The sequence below is a fragment of the Pelodiscus sinensis genome, chromosome 3 (genome assembly GCF_049634645.1).
Source record: "Pelodiscus sinensis isolate JC-2024 chromosome 3, ASM4963464v1, whole genome shotgun sequence".
NCBI lineage: Eukaryota > Metazoa > Chordata > Testudines > Trionychidae > Pelodiscus > Pelodiscus sinensis.
This window is the reverse complement of record NC_134713.1, coordinates 33,551,540-33,570,836: the sequence shown is the minus strand read 5'-3', so window position 1 is coordinate 33,570,836 and position 19,297 is coordinate 33,551,540. Positions and strand designations below refer to the sequence as shown.

The window sequence follows — 19,297 nt, the reverse complement described above, 5'->3', positions numbered from 1 at the left end:
GGAACCCATTCTTAGGCTACTATCTCTCCTCATTCATTGGGCATCTAAATCAGGGTTTGTGGATTCCACTGGGCAGCTAGCACCTGAAAGTTAAATGCTGCAATGGACTAAGGGCCTTTGTGAATTGGACCAAAGTGCCTAGATCACTTCAAAAAAAAAGTCACTAAGGGTACATCTACAAAGCAGTGTTATTTCAGAATAACTGACATTATTCCGAAATAACAAAATGCATGTCTACGCAGCAAGCCATTATTTCGAAATAATGTTGAGATGGAGGACTTCTTACTCTGACTCATGCTAACCCTCATTTCATGAGGAGTAGGGGAAGTCGAAGGAAGAGTGTTCTTACTTCTACTTCCTTCTGTGTAGACGGCGCCAAAAGCCAAATTAAGCTGGTTTGACTTAAGCTACGCAATTGACATGGCTGAATTGCGTAGCTTAATTCGACTTTAGCCCTGCTGTGTAGATGTACCCTTAGGTTCCCAAAACACTAAAGTACTTTAAACAATTTTACACTTGGTCTGTACAGTTTAGGAAGGATCTGGAAAACACAAACTAGAGAAAATACAATAAATCTTATACTAGACTAGAGGATAAAAGGAATGTAAAATGTACAGAAGGAGGAATGGCTATAGAATTTGATTTATTTAATCTATAAAATAGAAGACTTGCTGCAGGCCAGGGCATAGTCTATACATAAATTCAAGATAACAAATCAAGAAAGAGGTTTAGTCACAGTCACGAAAGACTGAAGGATAAAGACCATGGAAGTAAAAGTTTAAACTAGGATATTTAATAGTAAAAACCATTAGACAGTGGAACAGACTGCCAAAGGAGGTGGATATTATAAGATGAGATATAAGTATAATCCAGTGGCCTCCAACCTTTTTACACCCAAGATCACTTTTTAAGTTTCAGAACAGGCGAAGATCTACTGCCCCGCCCACATTACATAAGGAAATCTAATGTAAATGTACTGCGCAGGTGCGCAGTTCAGAGAGGGTTCAAGAGCTACTCTTAGAGCCCCTGAGATCTACCGGTAGATCACGATCTACTGGTTGGTGACCACAGAATTAGACTATTTCGGTCTTTTAGTATAGAAATTTAATTTACTTACAGTCTCTTCATAGATTCCAAATGACTAAATGTCCCAGGAACTAAATGAGCTATTCTGTTGTTATGCAAAAATCTATTGAAAACACAGGTAAGTTCATGTATGAGTTCACATTTTGAATTGTCTTCATTCTATATACATTCTTCTACAGATCCTTAAAGATAGACTAATTTCACATGTACAAATAAACATTTTTAAAATCAACTTTCTGCTTCTACTTTTTTTTTTTTTTTAAGTTTTCCATAGCCCTGTCTCCTCCTCCACCTAAGGAAAAAAAAACATTTTTAGCCTACACTGGAGACAAAAACTACCTAAAATGTAACATACAGCTAGAGGATGGAAGTAATCATATGAGCCATTTTTACAAAAAATGTAATCCTTCTGTATCATGTTTCATGCAATCTATTTTATGATAGACAAATGTCAATTACAAATGTTCTGAACTCATTTTCACATTGCAAATTGTACACAAAACAGCATTACTAAACTGTCTCCCTAATCTAGGGCCTAATCAGATGTCACTGGGAGATAAGCGTGTGCCACACTTGCCAAAAAGTGCTTAGCACTTCACTCCTCAATTTCACTGAGCATTAAAGTTTCAATACAAAATAAAAGCTACATTACAGATCGGAAAGTTTTTTCTCACTTTCTACACTATTGATCTGGATCAGACAACGCAGCTAGTTGACGACTACATCTTATTAAATTTCCAAACAAAAATAAAACTTACAGCCTTTCAAGTTTTGGAAGATGTGTAAATGATTCAGGTTCCAATGTTTCTATGTGATTAAAGTGCAGATACCTGTAAATGTATTAAACAAACATTACTGAAATAATTTATTTAATGAAAATAGTACTGTGCAGCTAGGAACTTGGTGTGTAAAGGACTTCTCATGCTGCCGAGCATATCTGAAAATGACAACATGTTAATGATGTAGTGGCATAATTTTCTGTAGATGTCTTTTGGATCCTACACTTTTCCATGAAAGAAAGAGGTCCCACATAATAGGAAGGTTTTAAAATGTGCTACTATATTGGTAATAACAACAAGATACTTGCCTCAACTAATCAGACTTTGAACAATCTTCTGTCAAAACTAAATATTTACAAGGACTCATGGGACAGTGAGTTTGTGTGTATCACAGAACTTGTAAAATATGACAGATGGTAGTATTTGCAAAAAAAATATAATATCGCAGATCCAAAAAACATTTTTTCATAAACTCAAATAGATATTATCAATTAACATTAGAAATGCAAAAACAGTATCATTTATACAAGTTTGGATCAATCCATTAATATGCATAATGTGTTTTATTTACACTAGAACAAAGGGGAATACTGAGAAATACTGATTGTACATTTTTTGTCCTTCTCCCCTGCAATTATCATATTTTTCTAGTGAGTCCTGCCACAACATGAAATAACTTGATTTATTTTATATGGTTGAATAAATGAATATGATACTATTTTCTGTAAGAAAAGGTTTTAGCTTTATTTGTAAATATTTGCAGCCTATAATGTACATGGCTATATTTTTGGTGTCCTGCCATTTGAATAGCATCAGAATGACTGCATCCTTTCAGAGATGCTGTCTATAGGTCTTTTTCCTAAAATACCATTGACAAATCAGTGAGAGTTAAAGCTGTGGCAATTCTAACTTCCTCTTATTCCCTCTCAAAAACTTAAATTTACAATAGGACCTCTCCTTGTCCTCTCACCAGAAATAGCCTATTCTCAAATTCATAAACACAAAATCGGTGCAAGTGTGCTGCATCACCAACTGAACAGATCTCCCTCCTAGAGAATCTACCCAATACAGTAAAACTCCAATAGTCCGGCATCCAATAGTCCGGCACTCCTGATAGTCTGGCATCAAAATGGCAAGAGCCTAGTGAGTGAGCTTCGGCAAAAAAATGAGTCACAATTTAACAGCGGCAGCAGCTGAACTGAACAAAAAGGGTAAAAAAAGGCTTTAAAAAACTAAAACATTACAGTATACTGTATGCAGTATATACAATAAAAAGGGTTAAGAACACTTTATATACAGTATATAATGTATACAGTATATATATATAACCATCTTATAGTACCTCCTGATAGTCCGGCATATCTGATAATCCGGCACCACCTAGGTCCCATAGGTTCCGGATTATCAGAAGTCTACTGTAGTTATTATTGTCCAGTGTATGAATTGGAAGCTAACTGCAACACTAAAAAAAGATACATCAAATAGAGGGTATGTAATGGCTCTTCCTGGAAGACAAAAGCCTTGTATTTAAATACTTGGCACTTACGAAAAGTCTGAATCTGCATGATCAAGGGTTGCAAATTTAGGTTCGTATTGGTTTATGAATATTAGTATTAACAATTTTGTCATGTATTTTGAATGTATTATCCAAACTTTTCAGATGAATAAACAGGAAGCAGAGCTATAGTTGTAGCTTGGGAAATGATTTGTTAATATGCTGGTGAACTCTGACTCCTGATTATATCCAAGCATAGTCAGACTTCTAAAAGTTTGCCTTTTTTGGCCTGCCCCACTTTTCTCCCCCCATGTGAATGATTCAGTAGGAGATTAATGAAACCATAAAAAAACCCCACCCAAAATTAAAAAAACCCTCAGTGTGAAAAGATGGAAGATACTTCAAGAGCAGAAACTCTCTTGCTTGGAAACACTCTCATCACATTCCAGCCCCAGAGCAAAGAGCAAAAAGCCTATCACATGGTAAGACATGGGAAATCAAATGAAACGAGGGATAGGAAAAACAAATTGGGATAATCTCAGAAGCCATTATTACCCACAAAAAACTACCCCTTTCACAGCACAGGGCCACATAAATAGTTTAGCAACCAGAGAAGTTCCCAACAACCTAGTATTGATGGGCTGCTGACAGAAAAGGGGCCTATCAATCACAGCGCTATCATGAAAGAGAAAGTGGTTCCAGTAGGGGAATCAGAAAAACAGCCAAAGCAATAAATCTAAGTGAATGTGACAAGTAAAATCTACTAGACAGCCAATGAATGTGGCTTGTGAAGTTCTCTGGTAAATCATGAAGAAACTCAGAATTATTTTTATACATGGAGCAATTACAGCTAGCCAACAATAGCTTTTTCTTATGCAGAAGACAGGGCAGGCCTTAGTGTCTTCTTATCAATCCCAAACTTAATGATTCCTAACACTTTACTTTGTTCCCTTTTTTTTTTGACTGCTGCTAAATACGGAGTGGATGAGTTCAGAGAACTATCCACAGTGATTTCAAGAGCTCTTTCTTGAGGGGTAACAGTTAATTTAGACCACTTCATTTTATATGTACAATTGGGATTAGAGACATGCCTGTGGAGAATTTCTTCTGGGGATTGTCCTAATCACCAACAGAAGTTGGTCTAGCATAAGCTATTACCTCACCTTGTCTCTTTTTACCTTGCTTCACAGGACTTATTCACCAGAAACTTATACATCTCTGCTTATTCATCAGGTTTTTAAATGACCACACAAGTACAAAGATCATTTTATCACATATACCAGTTTCTGAACAGTTGTGCTAACACATTTTTACCTGAACTAGTTTTTCTTCAGCATCAGATATACATGTATTCTTTTCCCATCTACTTTTATAGAACAAACATTCTAATAAAGGCCATTGGACAAAAAAAATTATTTCCCATATGTCCTTGGTGCAGCACTAGGCAGTATGGCAGTGCCTCTGATACCCAAAGAAGCCACATCATCAAATGGTTCGCTTTCATTGATCCTCCCTTTGTGCCCAGCTCTGACACACCTTTGATGGGTGGGCTAACCCGGGTTAAGAATTGCCTTATGGAAATACCCACGGGGATGGAAAATGCCAGTCCCTACTCCCTAGCATAGTAATTTCTGCTTTAGTGGACAAAGCAGAGAAGACCTTTTGCTCCAACAGCTGGAAAAGGCACTTCAGCAACATTGTGTAGAATGTGTAAGGCCAGATAAGGCACAAAGATGTCAATCACTATTCACTACAGCTAACAAAGTTCCCAGTTGTCTCAACCTTGCATTCCATTAGTCTGGCTTTAGCAACTGAGAGAGTGAGATTGCTTCTCTTCATCTTCTCACTTAAAATACTTTGTGTACAGCCATTCACACATAATGGACATGAGACCATGTTGGCTACAATGAACAGCTATATGGTGGATGCACTCTACAATGGGAAATGAGTTTGTACTTATAGTTTGTACAATTTTTCTTGTCTAATAAAACCTCCCGATCTTTGGAGGGGAAAGCATTTAAAATCCATAAAGTGAGTTCCAACTATGTATTGATTTCAAGAGGGGTAGTGTTAGTCTGTTTCTGCAAAAACAACGAGAAGTTCTGTGTTACCTTTTAAAAGACTTTTGAATCTGACAAAGTGGTTTTTACCCACAAAAGCTTATGCCCAAATAAATTTGTTAGTCTTTACAGTGCCACAGGACTCCTTGTTGTTTAAGTATGTCAGTAAATAATATTTCACTGACTATCCAAAAGGTCATTATGAGCAGTTTACTCAAAAATGATCCAACAAATATCTGTTTGTTTTGAAAAATGCTCCCTTCTACTACTATTATTTACTGTAGGTATGGTGCTAGTGAATATTTTTTTTTTATTTATTTATTTATTTATTATTCCTGCAACATCTAGGAGTCTTATTCATAGAGGCCCCAATCAAGGATCCATTATGCTAGATGCTGTACAAACATATAATAAAAAGGGAGCATTTTGGAGAGGAAGAGTAGTCAAGGATTTTGCAGAAAAAGGTTTTGTTCTCTTTGTGTGAAAGATACTTTATAATATGTTAGCTACTTTGGAAGAAAAACATGGGGAAGAGATCATAGGACATTATACATACAAGCGCTAAGAATTTCACTTTAATTATGGTTCAGCTTCTGTGACCAGATCTAAAAAAATATCTGGTATCCATCGAATTAAGTATATGTGGCACCTGCAATTTGCTATGATTAAATTAATATTCAGGTACTACATATATTTGACTTGATTTTTCAGTGGTGTCACTCTAAAATTATGCTGGTACAAAGAAGATAAGAATCTGGTCTAGAGGTGCTACTCCAATTGCTGAACACAGAGGGTGAGTGGGGGGTTTCTAATAAGTCATTAGGAGATGATGATGCCATAAAGCAGCGGTGGGAGATCTCTAGCATGCCGCCCACATGTGGTTCGGCAGGGTTAATCGCTGGTGGGCTGCTGGATACTTTGTTGGATACTGTTTGCAGCTCCTAGTGGCTGCAGTTTGCCATTCCTGGTCAATGGGAACTTAAGGAAATAGCACAGTCCTGGCCACTACTTCCTGCAGCTTCCACTAACTGGGAATAGTGAACCACACTTGTCACGAACAAAGCGTCTAGAGGCCCACCTTGATAAATCAAATGCAGTCCGAGGGCTGGAACTTCCTCATCCCTGCCATAAAGCTTATGGGAAAAGTGGAATCCTACCAGAGGATAACAATGGGGGGCGAACTATAATGTTGATATACTTGTGTTTCTGCATATGTAATTGTGTCCCTTGAAGCAAATTACACTTGTGGTTTCTCTCTCAACATTATAACTTAAGAAAACTCAGGTAAGGATCAAACAAAACCTTCCATTACTCTATTCAATTGAAATGTATAAATATATAAATTCTAATTGACTGGAATAACAGTAAAATAAATACACACAAAACCTTCCAGTTTCATTCTGTGTGAATGCTAAACAAATATTATGAACCAAATTTTTTCTTTCAACATATAATTCTCAGACCTCAGAAGGAGTGGCACTGTGTATTAGAACAGAAAATTTGGTGTAGTCAATAAACTTAGAAATGAATTATTTTAATAACTAAAGAAACTAATAACCTGTATTACTCTTAATATAGTGAAATATCACAGAATTGTGGATATGGCACTAGACCAGTGTTGGGCAACCTCCAGCCCACAGGTCACACGTGAAGACATTTTGCTAATGTTGTCCATCTGCAGGCACCGCCCCCTGCAGCTCCCAGTGGCTGCACTTCTCTGTTCCTAGACAATGGGAACTGTGGCAAGCAGTGGCCAACATGTCCCAGCAGTCCTTACATCTGCAGACACTGCCTCCACAGTTACCCCTGGCCAGAAACAAAGAAATGCAGCCGCTGGGCCACAGCCACAAGGAATTTTTGGGGGCAGTGCCTGTGGATAGTCAATATCAGTGAAATCAGATAACTCTGATGGGCTGGTTGCCCACTACTGCACTAGACTGGTCAGAAGACTTTGACTGGATTTCCAAGCTCTGTCATTGCCCTAATGTGTTAACCTTTGGCAAACCATTTCATATCTCAGGGTATGTCCACACTAGTCCCCTAGTTCGATCTAGGGAGGCTAATGAGGGCGACTGAAATTGCAAATGAAGCACGGAATTTAAATATCCCGTGCTTCATTAGCATGTTCCCGGCTGGTTCATTAGCATGTTCCATTTTAGAAATTAACTGTCTACACGTGGCAGTGAAATGGGATTCCGAATTAAAGCCCTAAATTGAATTAGCTGGTAAACCTCATTGCAGGAGGATATTTAAATTCTGCGCTTCATTTGCAATTTCGGTCACCCTCATTAGCCTCCCTAGATCAAACTAGGGGGCTAGTGTAGACATACCCTCAGTTTCCACATTTGTAAATGGAGAATAACAATGCTTACCATTCTTTTTAATATATACAAATAAACGGTATGAAATGATATGCAATATTAGCATATACATTTAACAGAATTATATCATTTCTAGAACTGGGAGACTGTTCAAAAGAACAACTACATTATATTTACAGCCAGGGGTAACAAACATAATCCAAGTGAAGTGGGACGTTAGATGTCACTCCACACTTTAACAAGTAAAACTGAAACTGTCAAATTAAGTTCTAAGTCTCTTCTGTCCCATATGGCAGGGATGGGGAACCTAAGGCCCTGCTCCCCAGCTTGCCTGGATCCAGTTCTTTCCTTTAGGAAAGACGACTCCCTTTTCAGGAATTCATTCTCAATGAAATTCACCCTGTGAATCAAAAATCCTTTGCAAGATTAATGGAACCTTAAGACTTTAGAACGTTGCAGACAGAAACGCAATATTATCCATCTGGCTATCGCTGTTTCCAATAGTCCAAGTACTACTTGAATTATTGTGTTGCAGTGAACTGTTTTCTGATTAAGTAAATGGTGAATAAACAAACATAGGTGAAATAATAAATTTCTTTCTAATCATACTACTTCCCTTCATTTTCAAATCAAATTCATCTTCACTTGAAACTTAGTAAGAAAGCAACAGGTTATACAACTAATTGTAGTACTTTCCACATTAGAGACAAAGAGAATACCGCTCCTATTTCCACCCTCTGTCTCCCCCAATATACAGCCCACACGTGCATCAAAAGTATTCATATTTTTATTTAAAAGGTTTTTAAATGAAAGATAAAAATGCTGAAGTATGTTGAAGAGCGTGATTCAAACTTTCATTTACACTAGTATAAAACGAGAGCAATTCCAGGGGAGCTAAAAAGAGTACCAGCACTGTAAAACCAATGTAGGTGAAAGCAGAATCAGATCTTGAATCACTAATGAATGCACACTCTTTTCAATATTGGTCTCTGATCATGCTTCTTCTCCAAGTCTCCTACATAGTGCACTGGAACACTTGGAACAAGTAAATCACAAATAAAAGACAAACATACAAATAAACAATTTGACACAGAGATCAATTTTTGTTTTTTCACATGCAAATGATTACAAGAACATCTGACTAATATCCCATTTAGGGCAGACGTGCAAGGCATGCAGGCAAAAAATACTGATCAGGACGTGCACTTTTCCTCTGAAAGGTAACCAAGCGGATGACAGCACAGAAGAGAGAGGCACTTACAGTTGTTCTAGAGAGGCAAGTCCTTTAAATGCTTGCCTGTCAATTGACTGGATTTCATTCTTGTACAAATAGCTGAAACAAGAAACAATCAGTAATATTAGTACACAAACAACAGCTACATTAAGGTGGAAAAGAAGAAAATTGACACATGAAGACAGTTTTTCTACTACATATAAGAAAAACAAAACAAAAACATGTACATACTAAAAATGCTTCCTGTTTAAGAGTCCGTTTCCCAGGCCCACCAGAAGAGGCACAGAAGAATGGGGCTTTGTCTACCCTGACACTGATCATTGGGAGAGCCTTAAGCCTTCCGATTGCTACCATGCCCTTTTGGAGGTTCCTTTGCCCTCATTTTCAGAACCCTGCAAATCTGCAGATATCTGTAGGTATATGCATCCACGAATGTGGAAGTGGCTATCTACTCTTCATTTTTGAGGATATGGAGGCAGATACAAATTTTATAGTTAGGCTCCTGTAAATTTGTGGCTATCCACTTTATATCCATGGATGTTCGCATCTGCGGATGTGGATGAGGATATCCCCGGATCATGTTTACAGCTGCAGATACAGATATAAATGTTGCATCCATGCAGGGCTCTGTTCATTTTCCTGATAGGCTTTCAATGGGATGGGAGTGGTAGTTTGATTAACTGGATCTCCCAAAGAATCCTGAGGTTGCTTGCAGCCCCCAGTTTTCTTTAAAATGTTTGGTTGGAATGCTATACCTAACAGTGTCTAATCTGTGACAAGTCTTGGCAATTCATATCCCCCCTACACTTCAGTTATGAAAGAAAAAAAATTGCTTTAGCCCCTCACACCTAATTGCTTGAGCCATAGAACCTCTTTCATTATAAATTAAGCACTGGAAGAAATTGTTACATTTTAATGGAAATGTACTTTCCTTCATCAAATTCAGGTAATAAAAAGGAGAGAATTTATACAATTGTCTTTTTGATAATCTCCCAATTTTTAATATATTCAAGAATAAATGCAAGTCAGTATTTTACTGTAACACCATTAACACAAAACACCATAAATATTTTCCCCCGATATGGGACATGGATGTTAAATATGTTGCACTAGTATCCACACTAGTACTATCCAGAATCAACACACATATAATACTAAGTTGTTTCTATATGCTTTGTATTCCTCCCCTTGAGAATGAAAACAAGTTGCTGAACACGTGCTAAGTGCTCCGAAGATATGCACAAATTTAGACTCATCTCAATTTTGATGTTCTAGAAGTTGGTACAAATTCTGCCTAAATTCTATATTTATTATTTCCTTGGGAAATGTTTGGGGAACAAAATAAACTTTTCACATTGCTATAGACATTCCAGTGTTCTATAAAACATTAGAAGTGCTGCACTTCAAAAATCAGGGGATCAAAGCGTCCTGTTACTTACATCAAGGAAACCCAATGTGTCCCAAGAAGTCAGATTTTAGACATAAATAACTGAATTTGTATTGTGTCCTTCATTAACCAGCTTCTCTGAGTTAGGTAAACAGATGTTTCCCTTTTACTTTATTAAGAAATATCCTTTTTTGGCACCAAATAAAACCTATAGCTACTAAATGAGGGAGTTCATACTATGCCAATTAAAATGTTTAGGCAATATGAGGATTCCTCCTCCTCGTTTCAGGAGGAAGGTATTTTGCTGTCATCCATAAATGAAAGGATTTTGTAGGTGTTTTGTGAGCAAAACTAGACTAGACTGTATTAGACATATGAAGATGAAATGGAGAGTGTGGTATCATTGGGTCACAGGTGTGAGAATAGCAAGCACAGGCTGAGGGAAGGTAAAAGCATGCATTTTGTGTGTATTAGATGTTGACTTCTTGCTCTGAAATTATCACACAACACATAGCCAGAGGAATAGAGGGGAGACAAAAAGTCAGAAGACAGAGTAAAACCCATTGTTTTATGTTTTTAACAGCTGATGATTTGTGGGACCATTCTTGTGATTTTTTTGGGGATCTGTCTCGTGATTTTTGATCTCTTGAGGTTGACAATACTGGTCATTCAACACAAGAGCAAAGCAACTCAAAAAGCACTCGGTCCCAGCCAATAGAGGCATTTCCAGACTGCAACATACTGGGAGGGGCGGGAACAGAAGGGGATGGAAGTTACACCCTTCCTCCTGGGAAGCCTTTCCTGTCCACTGCTAGACCTCACCGGTCCCCAAAGAAACACTTCACTTCAGTCCTTACTTCAATTCTCATTTTCTCCGAGCTGAGTCAAAAGCATTATAACATGTAATCACCTGATCCCCCTCCACCATATGCCCTCTCTGGAGACTCCAACTTTGAACAATCCCTGGAGCTTAAATGGGCTATTTAAGTAAAACATATTTGCTCCACCTGCACTTCCAAGTCAGCACTATCTTATATGATATTTTTAATGTGGAAATAGGATGTGACATCAACAGAGAGAGGAGATAGGACAACCTAATGAATGCAAACCTCTGAGGAGGCTACTACTGAGCACATCACCCCAAAATACATAACACTCTCGCTAAACTTCAGCTATGTCTATCAATGGGAACTTTGCAAATACTGTCCTAGTTAAAAGTGTAATTAAGGACAGAGTAATATGTTACTTAGCTAACTATAAATTCTATAACCGGTTAAAACCATTAATCTATCAGAACTTTATAAGGGGTGAATAAACAGTTATTAGTGACATGTAGGTATAGTTCATTAGCACAGAGAGTTTTGGAAAACAAAATTCTGCAGTTCTCGTTTGTATTAGAAACTACGGAGAAGTGGGCACTTTCCAAACATTCAGCAATAGATGATTCCTGCCCCTCAGCAAGTAGGGATGGATGGCTGATAGACAGCATTCAGAGAAGAGAAATAATAAAAAGAATATCATTAAATATCAATGAGATTCATTACAGGCAACCTATTAGGAGTGGATTTTTATGTGAGACTTAAAAGTGGATGGTATATGGGCCTTGCAGGCAAGTTCAGACCAGTCAAGTCATGTACAGAAGGTTGTGTGAAGAAAGCCATAGAAGTGATTGTTTGAGAGACTGACAGACGTGAAAAAACATAGTAATGTTCATGGAGGTGACACAAAAGTTGACAAGCAAATTATAAGTAGGGCTAGGCTGATTATTATAAACCCACAGAGCTTAAACTTCAAACAACGCCAGATGGGGAATCACTGGAGAGATTCAAAGAAGGGAGTATCAGGATCTGTTCATCAAACAAGGAAGACGAGATCAGCAACTACATTTTTTAATCAACTGGTGAGGGACAATGAGTGTATATTAGGGAATCAATAGGGAAGTATCTTGAAGAAGTCTTACAAGCTTGTAGTCTTGGTATTACATTTTACTTCTCTCTCCTTCTCTCCCTATTTTCCTATATCCAATCATATCACTAAATCTTGCCACATATTCCATCTTAATAGTTCCAAAGTCTGTCCCTTCCTCATTGCTAAAACTATTCTTCATATCCTTATCATTATCTCCTTGATTATTGTAACCTTCTTGTCTTGCCTTAGACCTCTCATTTCTCTCTCAGCCAGCATGCCCCAAATTCTACTGCAAAAATAATAATCTCCCACCATGCTGAACACCTCATCCTATGCTTGGAATTTCCTGAATGGCTTCCCTTCTACCAGTTCATACTGAAATTCCTTATCACCCATAAAGGTTCCTTTTAAAATTTTATCATAGCTACATTTCTACTCACATTTTCCCTTTTTGCTCCACTGCTGCTGTCAGAATAATTTACCAGAAGTGAACAAATCATCTACATACAATATTAGCAACAAAGCACAGAAAAAATAAAACACACTGAGTATCATTTATTTAGTTAATAAGTGAAGACAATAGTATAGTCTTCATTTTTGACAGCTGTATTTACTTTCTCTGTTGCAGGCAAAATAATAGAGAGTTAATGCAAGGCAGAATAAAAATGTGAATTAGGTGTTATGAATAAGGTCTAAATTACCTGTGATTAGGTGTTTTGGGGGGAGATCTGGGTTTGCACACTGCCTAAAGAATCTCTACCAAATACTAAGTATCTGAAATTGAAATAAAAGACTTCAAAGCAAAACAAATCCAGTTGTCTAAGAGCAATACAATTAATTTTTGTCCTACTTTTAGCTTCAGAATTTGAAGTTACTTTATTACCTAGATAATACTGCACCACTATTTAAAAAAGATTGTGGCAACATAGATGTCATTGACCTAAAACACAAAGTAAATAACCCCAAACATTCCAAAAACAGTACTTCTTTTTATGAAACAGGAAGGATAGAACATACAGAAAGATTACTCTCTTAAATTTTGTGGTAGGCAGAAAAAACTGATTACTTACCTGTACTGTAATTATTGCTCTTCAAGATGTGGGTTCAGATGTGTATTCCATCAAGGTGTGCACATGCTCAACACAAAGTGGAGAACTATGCCCCTAATTCAGTTAAGGAGCCCTGATTGAGACCTGTTCACAAAACTGAGGCTTCTTGTTGTCCTTTGTTGCAAACAGATCAATAGCAGGAATGTGCATTCCCTGAAGATGAACCACTTCACACTGCTTTCTAGACACCATTCAAGATTCTGGGAGAAACTCCTGATAAGCTGACCATCCAAGTAATTCTGGGCTCATCCTAAAAGAACGCCTGAGGGAATGATGCTCTATTTGATGCAGAACTGCCAGAACTTCATTGACTCCTGGCAATGCTGGTTGGAGCAGGCTCCTCCCTAGCTTCCTCTTATAAAACATTACAGTGATGTTGTTGGCAAATATATTAACCACTGTGTTCTTGATCTGTACTCAAAATGCTCGGTAAGGATTATAAATAGATTGATAGTGAGAACAGCTTCATGCTCTGTCCAAAAATCTTGAACATTCAATATCCTCAGATGGCCTCCCCAGCCTATTGTGAAAGCATGGGTATCCACGGTTCTGGTCATAAAAGGATAAGCAGAAGGAACATCTTTGCAAACATTGCTGCAATAATATTGCTGCTGTTGCTACTGACCTCTATAATAATACCTCTCTGTGGCGGGGGTATAAATCCCAAATGAATGTAACATAACATGGATTCTGTAGTCAACTAAAGACAAAGTAAAAAGAGCCTTATTAAAGGCTATGTTAATAATGGAGGAAGGATGTTAAAAAAAGAATTCTGCTGACAAAGTCGTGTTATTGATCAGGAATCCACTGCCAAGTTTCATCTTATTCAACTGCCATGTCTCATCCATAAAATACAGAGAGACAGAGGAAAGGGAAAGAATTTTCATTTGGATATTATAGATTCAGGATCTGAATAAAAATGAAGACAAATAAATCGGGGAAACTCAGGAGGGAATAGTTTAAAAGTGTGTGTTTTAAACCTTTCACTGAAATGTACTAACAGTTGCGTTCAGCATTATCTCAATGACTGTACATCTTTGTTTCTATCATAAACACCAGAAAATAAGTGATGTTAAATATATTTGTAATACAGATAGTGCTGCAATTGACTTCATCATTTCATAGAATCACAGAACTGGAAGGAACCTCAAGATGTCATCTAGTCCAGTCCCCTGCATTGGGTCCTTCTCTTCTTCTTGTTTTATAACTAATAAATGCTTTTTTTTATGCATATCATTAGCCAATAAAAAACAACATGGAATTAAATCAGTTTTAACTGATGGCATATTTACATAGATACAACACATAAGTACAAATTATGGGGAGAATGTATATTTCAGGGGTCAGCAAACTTTCCGAAGTGGTGTGCCAAGATTTAACCCTCCTGCCTAAAGCCATGCCATTCTCCCAGGAGGGGAGAGGGGCTCCTTCCATGGCACACCCTGTAAACCACCTGGGTCAATGCAAACCTTTCCATGGACCACCCATTGCTAAACTCACTGTTAAATTACATAATTATACCCAAGCCATTTTGCAAGTGCTGCAGCTAGAAAGAACGGTTTAATTTAATTTATTAAACAGACTAAGTGTTTTAACTTTCTCATGTTAGTTTATCAAACTTCATTTTAAATAAAATAAAATATTAATTTATGTCCAACACAAAAGATATCAATGTTTTATTTTATGCAGAAGTGGGGAACCTTTTTTGAGTTGGGGGCCACTGACTCAAAGAAAAATCAGTTGGGTACCACACAAGGGAGAAAAAAAAACTCCTCCAAAACCCCCCAACTCTCACTGATATGGCACCCAACTGAGACACCTCACTCTTCTGGCACCAGACTCATGCGGCAAGGGGAAGGGACTTAGAGGACTGAGGTGCAGGGCTTCTCATAGGAAAGATTTACTTTTCTGGGGTTCTAGGGTTAGTTGATTTTGGGGACCCTCTTAGACTCTGAGGTGGGGACAAAAATGAGGGGTTCAGTGTGCAGGACAGGGTTTCCAGCGAGTGGGATAGGGATGCAGGATCTGGATGGGAGTTGAGGTGCAAGAGGGGATGAGGAGGGAAGGTTCTAGAAGGGAGTTTGGTGGCAGGAGAGGGTAGTGGGGTGGGGATACAAGAGGGAGTTTGGGGGCAGGAGGGGTTGAGAGACACAGAAAAGGTGAGAGGGTGAGAATACAGCCAAACAGCTGCACATCAAAACACTTGTGGCTGGCTGATTATTGTGCAAACAGGCTGAAATTCTCATTCACACAGAATGTTAAGGTGCAAAGAGATTCATGCTGTGATGGAGGGGGAAGGGAGGCAACAGAGTGGGGAGTAAAGGGAAGTACAGCTTCTGCAAAGGAAACTTCTATCCCCCCTCACCCAGACCTCAGAAGGCAGAGCTGTTGCTGCACAGCTGTACCACCTAGCTCATGAGTGAGAGGCCTGCCCGTTAGGACTCAGACCTTTCAGCTGCAGGTGTTGCCTGCAGCCATTACCGGGGCAGCCTTAAAGTCAGGAGGCTGCCGGTGGCGGGCCGCCCTGAAGGGGCGAGCCAAAGGGGACTGCCCTTTTCGGGGAGCCCGTCGGGGGCAGACCAAGGGCAAGGGTGTGTGCTGTGATGGTAGATTATAATTGAGTGTGTGTTTGTGTGTGCTGGTAAGAGCAGCACACTTGGTTGTGTGGTGGCCTATTCAGTCCCTGGTGAGAGCAGGGAGGGCAGGCGAGGGTTTTTGGTGAGAGGAAGTTCCCTTTAGCTACCCAAACTGAAGGTGTGTATTTGTTCTGCCCCCCCATTCCCCACCGCCAATATGTGGTTTGGCACAGATGGGGTGCCTAAGGAGGAGGGCTCAGATGGCGTCGTGGCAGTTGTGACAGGTAGGGGAAGATGTGGAAGTAAGATCCGGACTGGCCACCCAAGGGGAATGAGGCTTAGACAGTTATGTGCTATTCCTTTTTCCAGTCCTATTCCCAGCCTTAAAAATTTTGGGAACTTTAATATCTGGCCATCAGCCCTGAGGCTGCTGTTGCTGAATGCCAGGTCAGTATCCCAGAAGACAGCTGTCATCCACAATTTAATTCTGAATGAAGGGTCTGACCTGGCTTGTATCACTGAGACCTGGCTGAGAGTGGAGGGAGGCGTCATCCTTTCCCAATTGTGCCTGGCTGGGTTCTCAGTACAGCATCAGCCGCGGCTTAATGGTCGGGGAGGTGGGTGGCAATTGTCTATCGAGATTCTATCTCACTGGCTAGGGCTGTAGTCCAATAAAGTGTCAAATTCGAGTGTCTGTACTTGACATTGGGTGGCTGGGATAGACTGGGTATGCTGCTTGTTTACTGCCCACCTCGCTCTATGGCAGATGCTCTGCTCGAGCTGGCCGACGTGGTCTCGGACATGGCATTGAGGATGCCGAGGCTTTTGGTCTTGGGGGACTTTAATATCCACGCCAAGGTTGTTCTGTCTGGTCCGGTCCGAGATTTTATGGATACCATGACCACCCTAGGATTATCCCAAGAAATAACTGATCTAACACATGTTGCAGGTCATACATTCGATTTGGTTTTTTGGACTAAGGGTGATAGAGTTCTTGGGATAAGGGATGTGGCTATACTCCCTTTGTCATGGACTGATCCCTACCTGGTCAAGTTTAGACTAAGGGATGTGGCTATACTCCCTTTGTCATGGACTGATCGCTACCTGGTCAAGTTTAGGCTATCTGCTGACCTTCCCCTCCACAGAGGCGAAGGACCAATTAAGATGATCCACCCTCGGAGGCTGATGGATCCGGAGGGTTTTCTGAGGTCCCTGAGGGATTGTTCAGCCATTATGGCAAATGGTCCTGTAGATACATGGAACACCCAGGTAGCCCGGGCAGTTGATATGATTGCTCCTAAGCGCCCTCTTCAGACCAGTCAAGCCAAGTTTGTTCCCTGGTTTTCTAGGGAGCTGATGGCAGCAAAATAGTCTGTGCAACGGCTAGAACACAGCTGGAGGAGAACTAGAGCTGAGTCTGATCGACTGCGGGTTAGAGCTGAACTGCGAGCTTACCCAGTGGCGGTGCTGACAGAGAAGAAAAGCTACTTCTCCACCCGTATCGCATCTGCACAATGCCGTCCAGCGGAATTGTTTCGAGTAGTATGAGGCCTGTTGCAGTCTGGCACTCATGGCGAAATAGAGGAGTCTTTGGCCCCCCACTGCAATCTGTTTGCAAAGCATTTTGCTAATAAGATCGCCCGCATCTGGTTGGATTTAGACTCTGGTTGCTGTGTAAGTGGGGCACAGAATGTGTTGAGTGCACCACCCAGTCTTTTTTCTCTGGATCAGTTTCAGCTATTGCAGACTGAGGATATGGACAATGCGCTTGGAGGAGCGCAATCGACTACGTGCTCACTTGACCCCTGCCTTTCATGGCTTATTAAATCTAGCCAGGAAGGGATAACTGGCTAGGTCCAGAGGATTATTAATGCGTCTTTTAGATTTGGTATGGTTCCTGATGCCTTGAAAGAGGCAGTGATAAAACCGTTACTCAAGAAGACCTCGCTGGACCCACATGATGTAAATAACTATCGCCCAATTGATAATATTCCCTTCTTGGGCAAGGTACTCGAGCGAGCGGTGGTGCTGCAACTCCAAGCTTTCTTGGAAGAAACAGACTATAGTAGACTTCCGATAATCTGGCACCTTTGGGACCCAGGTGGTGCCGGATTATCAGAAATGCCGGCCTATCAGAAGGTACTCTGGTAGGGGCGGGTCTCGTCGGAGGGGAACAGCGCCGCAAGGGCCGAACCCTCCGCCATTTTAGAAGAAGGCAAAGCCTGCGAGCTGCGGAAGCAGAGAGGAGGAGAGAGGCAGGAGCCACTTCAAGAAGTTCTAGTCAATTACACTGCCGCTGCTGGATCAACAGGCTCTCAATCTACCTTTCCCCTCTACTGCCTGGGGTGGGGGGTAGGAGATAGGCGGGTGGTGGGGGGGTGCTGAACCCTCCCTCCTGTTGCAGGGAGGCAAAGCCTGCGAGCGGCGGAAGGGGAGAGGCGGCGAGAGGCAGGCAGCTGCATTCAGGAAGTTCAAGTCAGTTACGCTTACTCTGGCTGGGTCCACAGCCGACAGGCTCTCAGTCTACCTTTCTTCTCTACTGCCCGGAGGGGGGGGCCAGGAGAGGGTAGGGTCGGCGGGGGTGTGCTGAACCCTCCCTCCTCTTGCAGGGAGGCAAAGCCTGCAAGAGGCAGAACCGGAGAGTGGGCAAGAAGCAGGCAGCCACGTTGGGGAAGTTCTAGTCAATTTCACTGCCCCAGGCTAGATCCACAGCCGACAGGCTCTCGATCTACCTTTCCTCTCTACTGCCTGGTGGAGGGGGGGCAGAGGAAGGTAGGAGCGCCAAACCCTCCCTCCTGCTGCAGAGAGGCAAAGCCTGCAAGCGGCAGAACCAGAGAGGGAGGGAGAGGCAGGCAGCTGTTTCAAGAAGTTCTAATCAATTACACTGCCCCGGCAACAGGCTCGCAATCTGCCTTTCCTCTATACTGCCTAAGGGGGAGGAGGGTGGTGGGAACGGGTAGATCCGCAGGTGACAGGCTGCTGCTGAAACTCACAAGGGAGGGGAGATGATCTCTTGTGAGACTGAGAGCCTGTCAGCTGTGGATCCAGCCGGAGTAAGTGTAACTGACTAGAACTTCCTGAATGCAGCTGCCTGCCTCTCACCGCCTTTCCCCTTCCGCCGCTCGCAGGCTTTGCCTCCCTGCAACAGGAGGGAGGGTTCAGCACCCCCCCCCCCCCCGCCCGCCGACCCCCTACCCCAGGCAGTAGAGAGGAAAGGTAGACTGAGAGCCTGTCGGCTGTGGATCCAGCCCAGGGCAGTGTAATTGACTAGAAATTCCTGAAGCAGCTGCCTACCTCTTGCCCCCTCTCCACCACCCTGCAACATGACGGAGAGTTTGGCGC

General features: G+C 40.9%; 1 protein-coding gene across 2 annotated transcripts in view; it reads right to left on the bottom strand.

Annotated features, from left to right (window-relative positions):
• Positions 1-19,297, bottom strand: part of PXDN (peroxidasin) — a 122,765-nt gene that overhangs the window by 65,935 nt on the left and 37,533 nt on the right. The window contains exons 4-6 of one of the 2 annotated variants that reach the window (XM_006131038.4): positions 9,003-9,074; positions 1,845-1,916; positions 1,118-1,189 (exon numbers count right to left, since the gene is read on the bottom strand). In XM_006131038.4, the coding sequence (XP_006131100.1) occupies positions 1,118-1,189; positions 1,845-1,916; positions 9,003-9,074 (216 nt within the window). The remainder of the gene's footprint in view (positions 1-1,117; positions 1,190-1,844; positions 1,917-9,002; positions 9,075-19,297) is intronic. The other variant, XM_006131039.4, reaches the window with a different exon arrangement.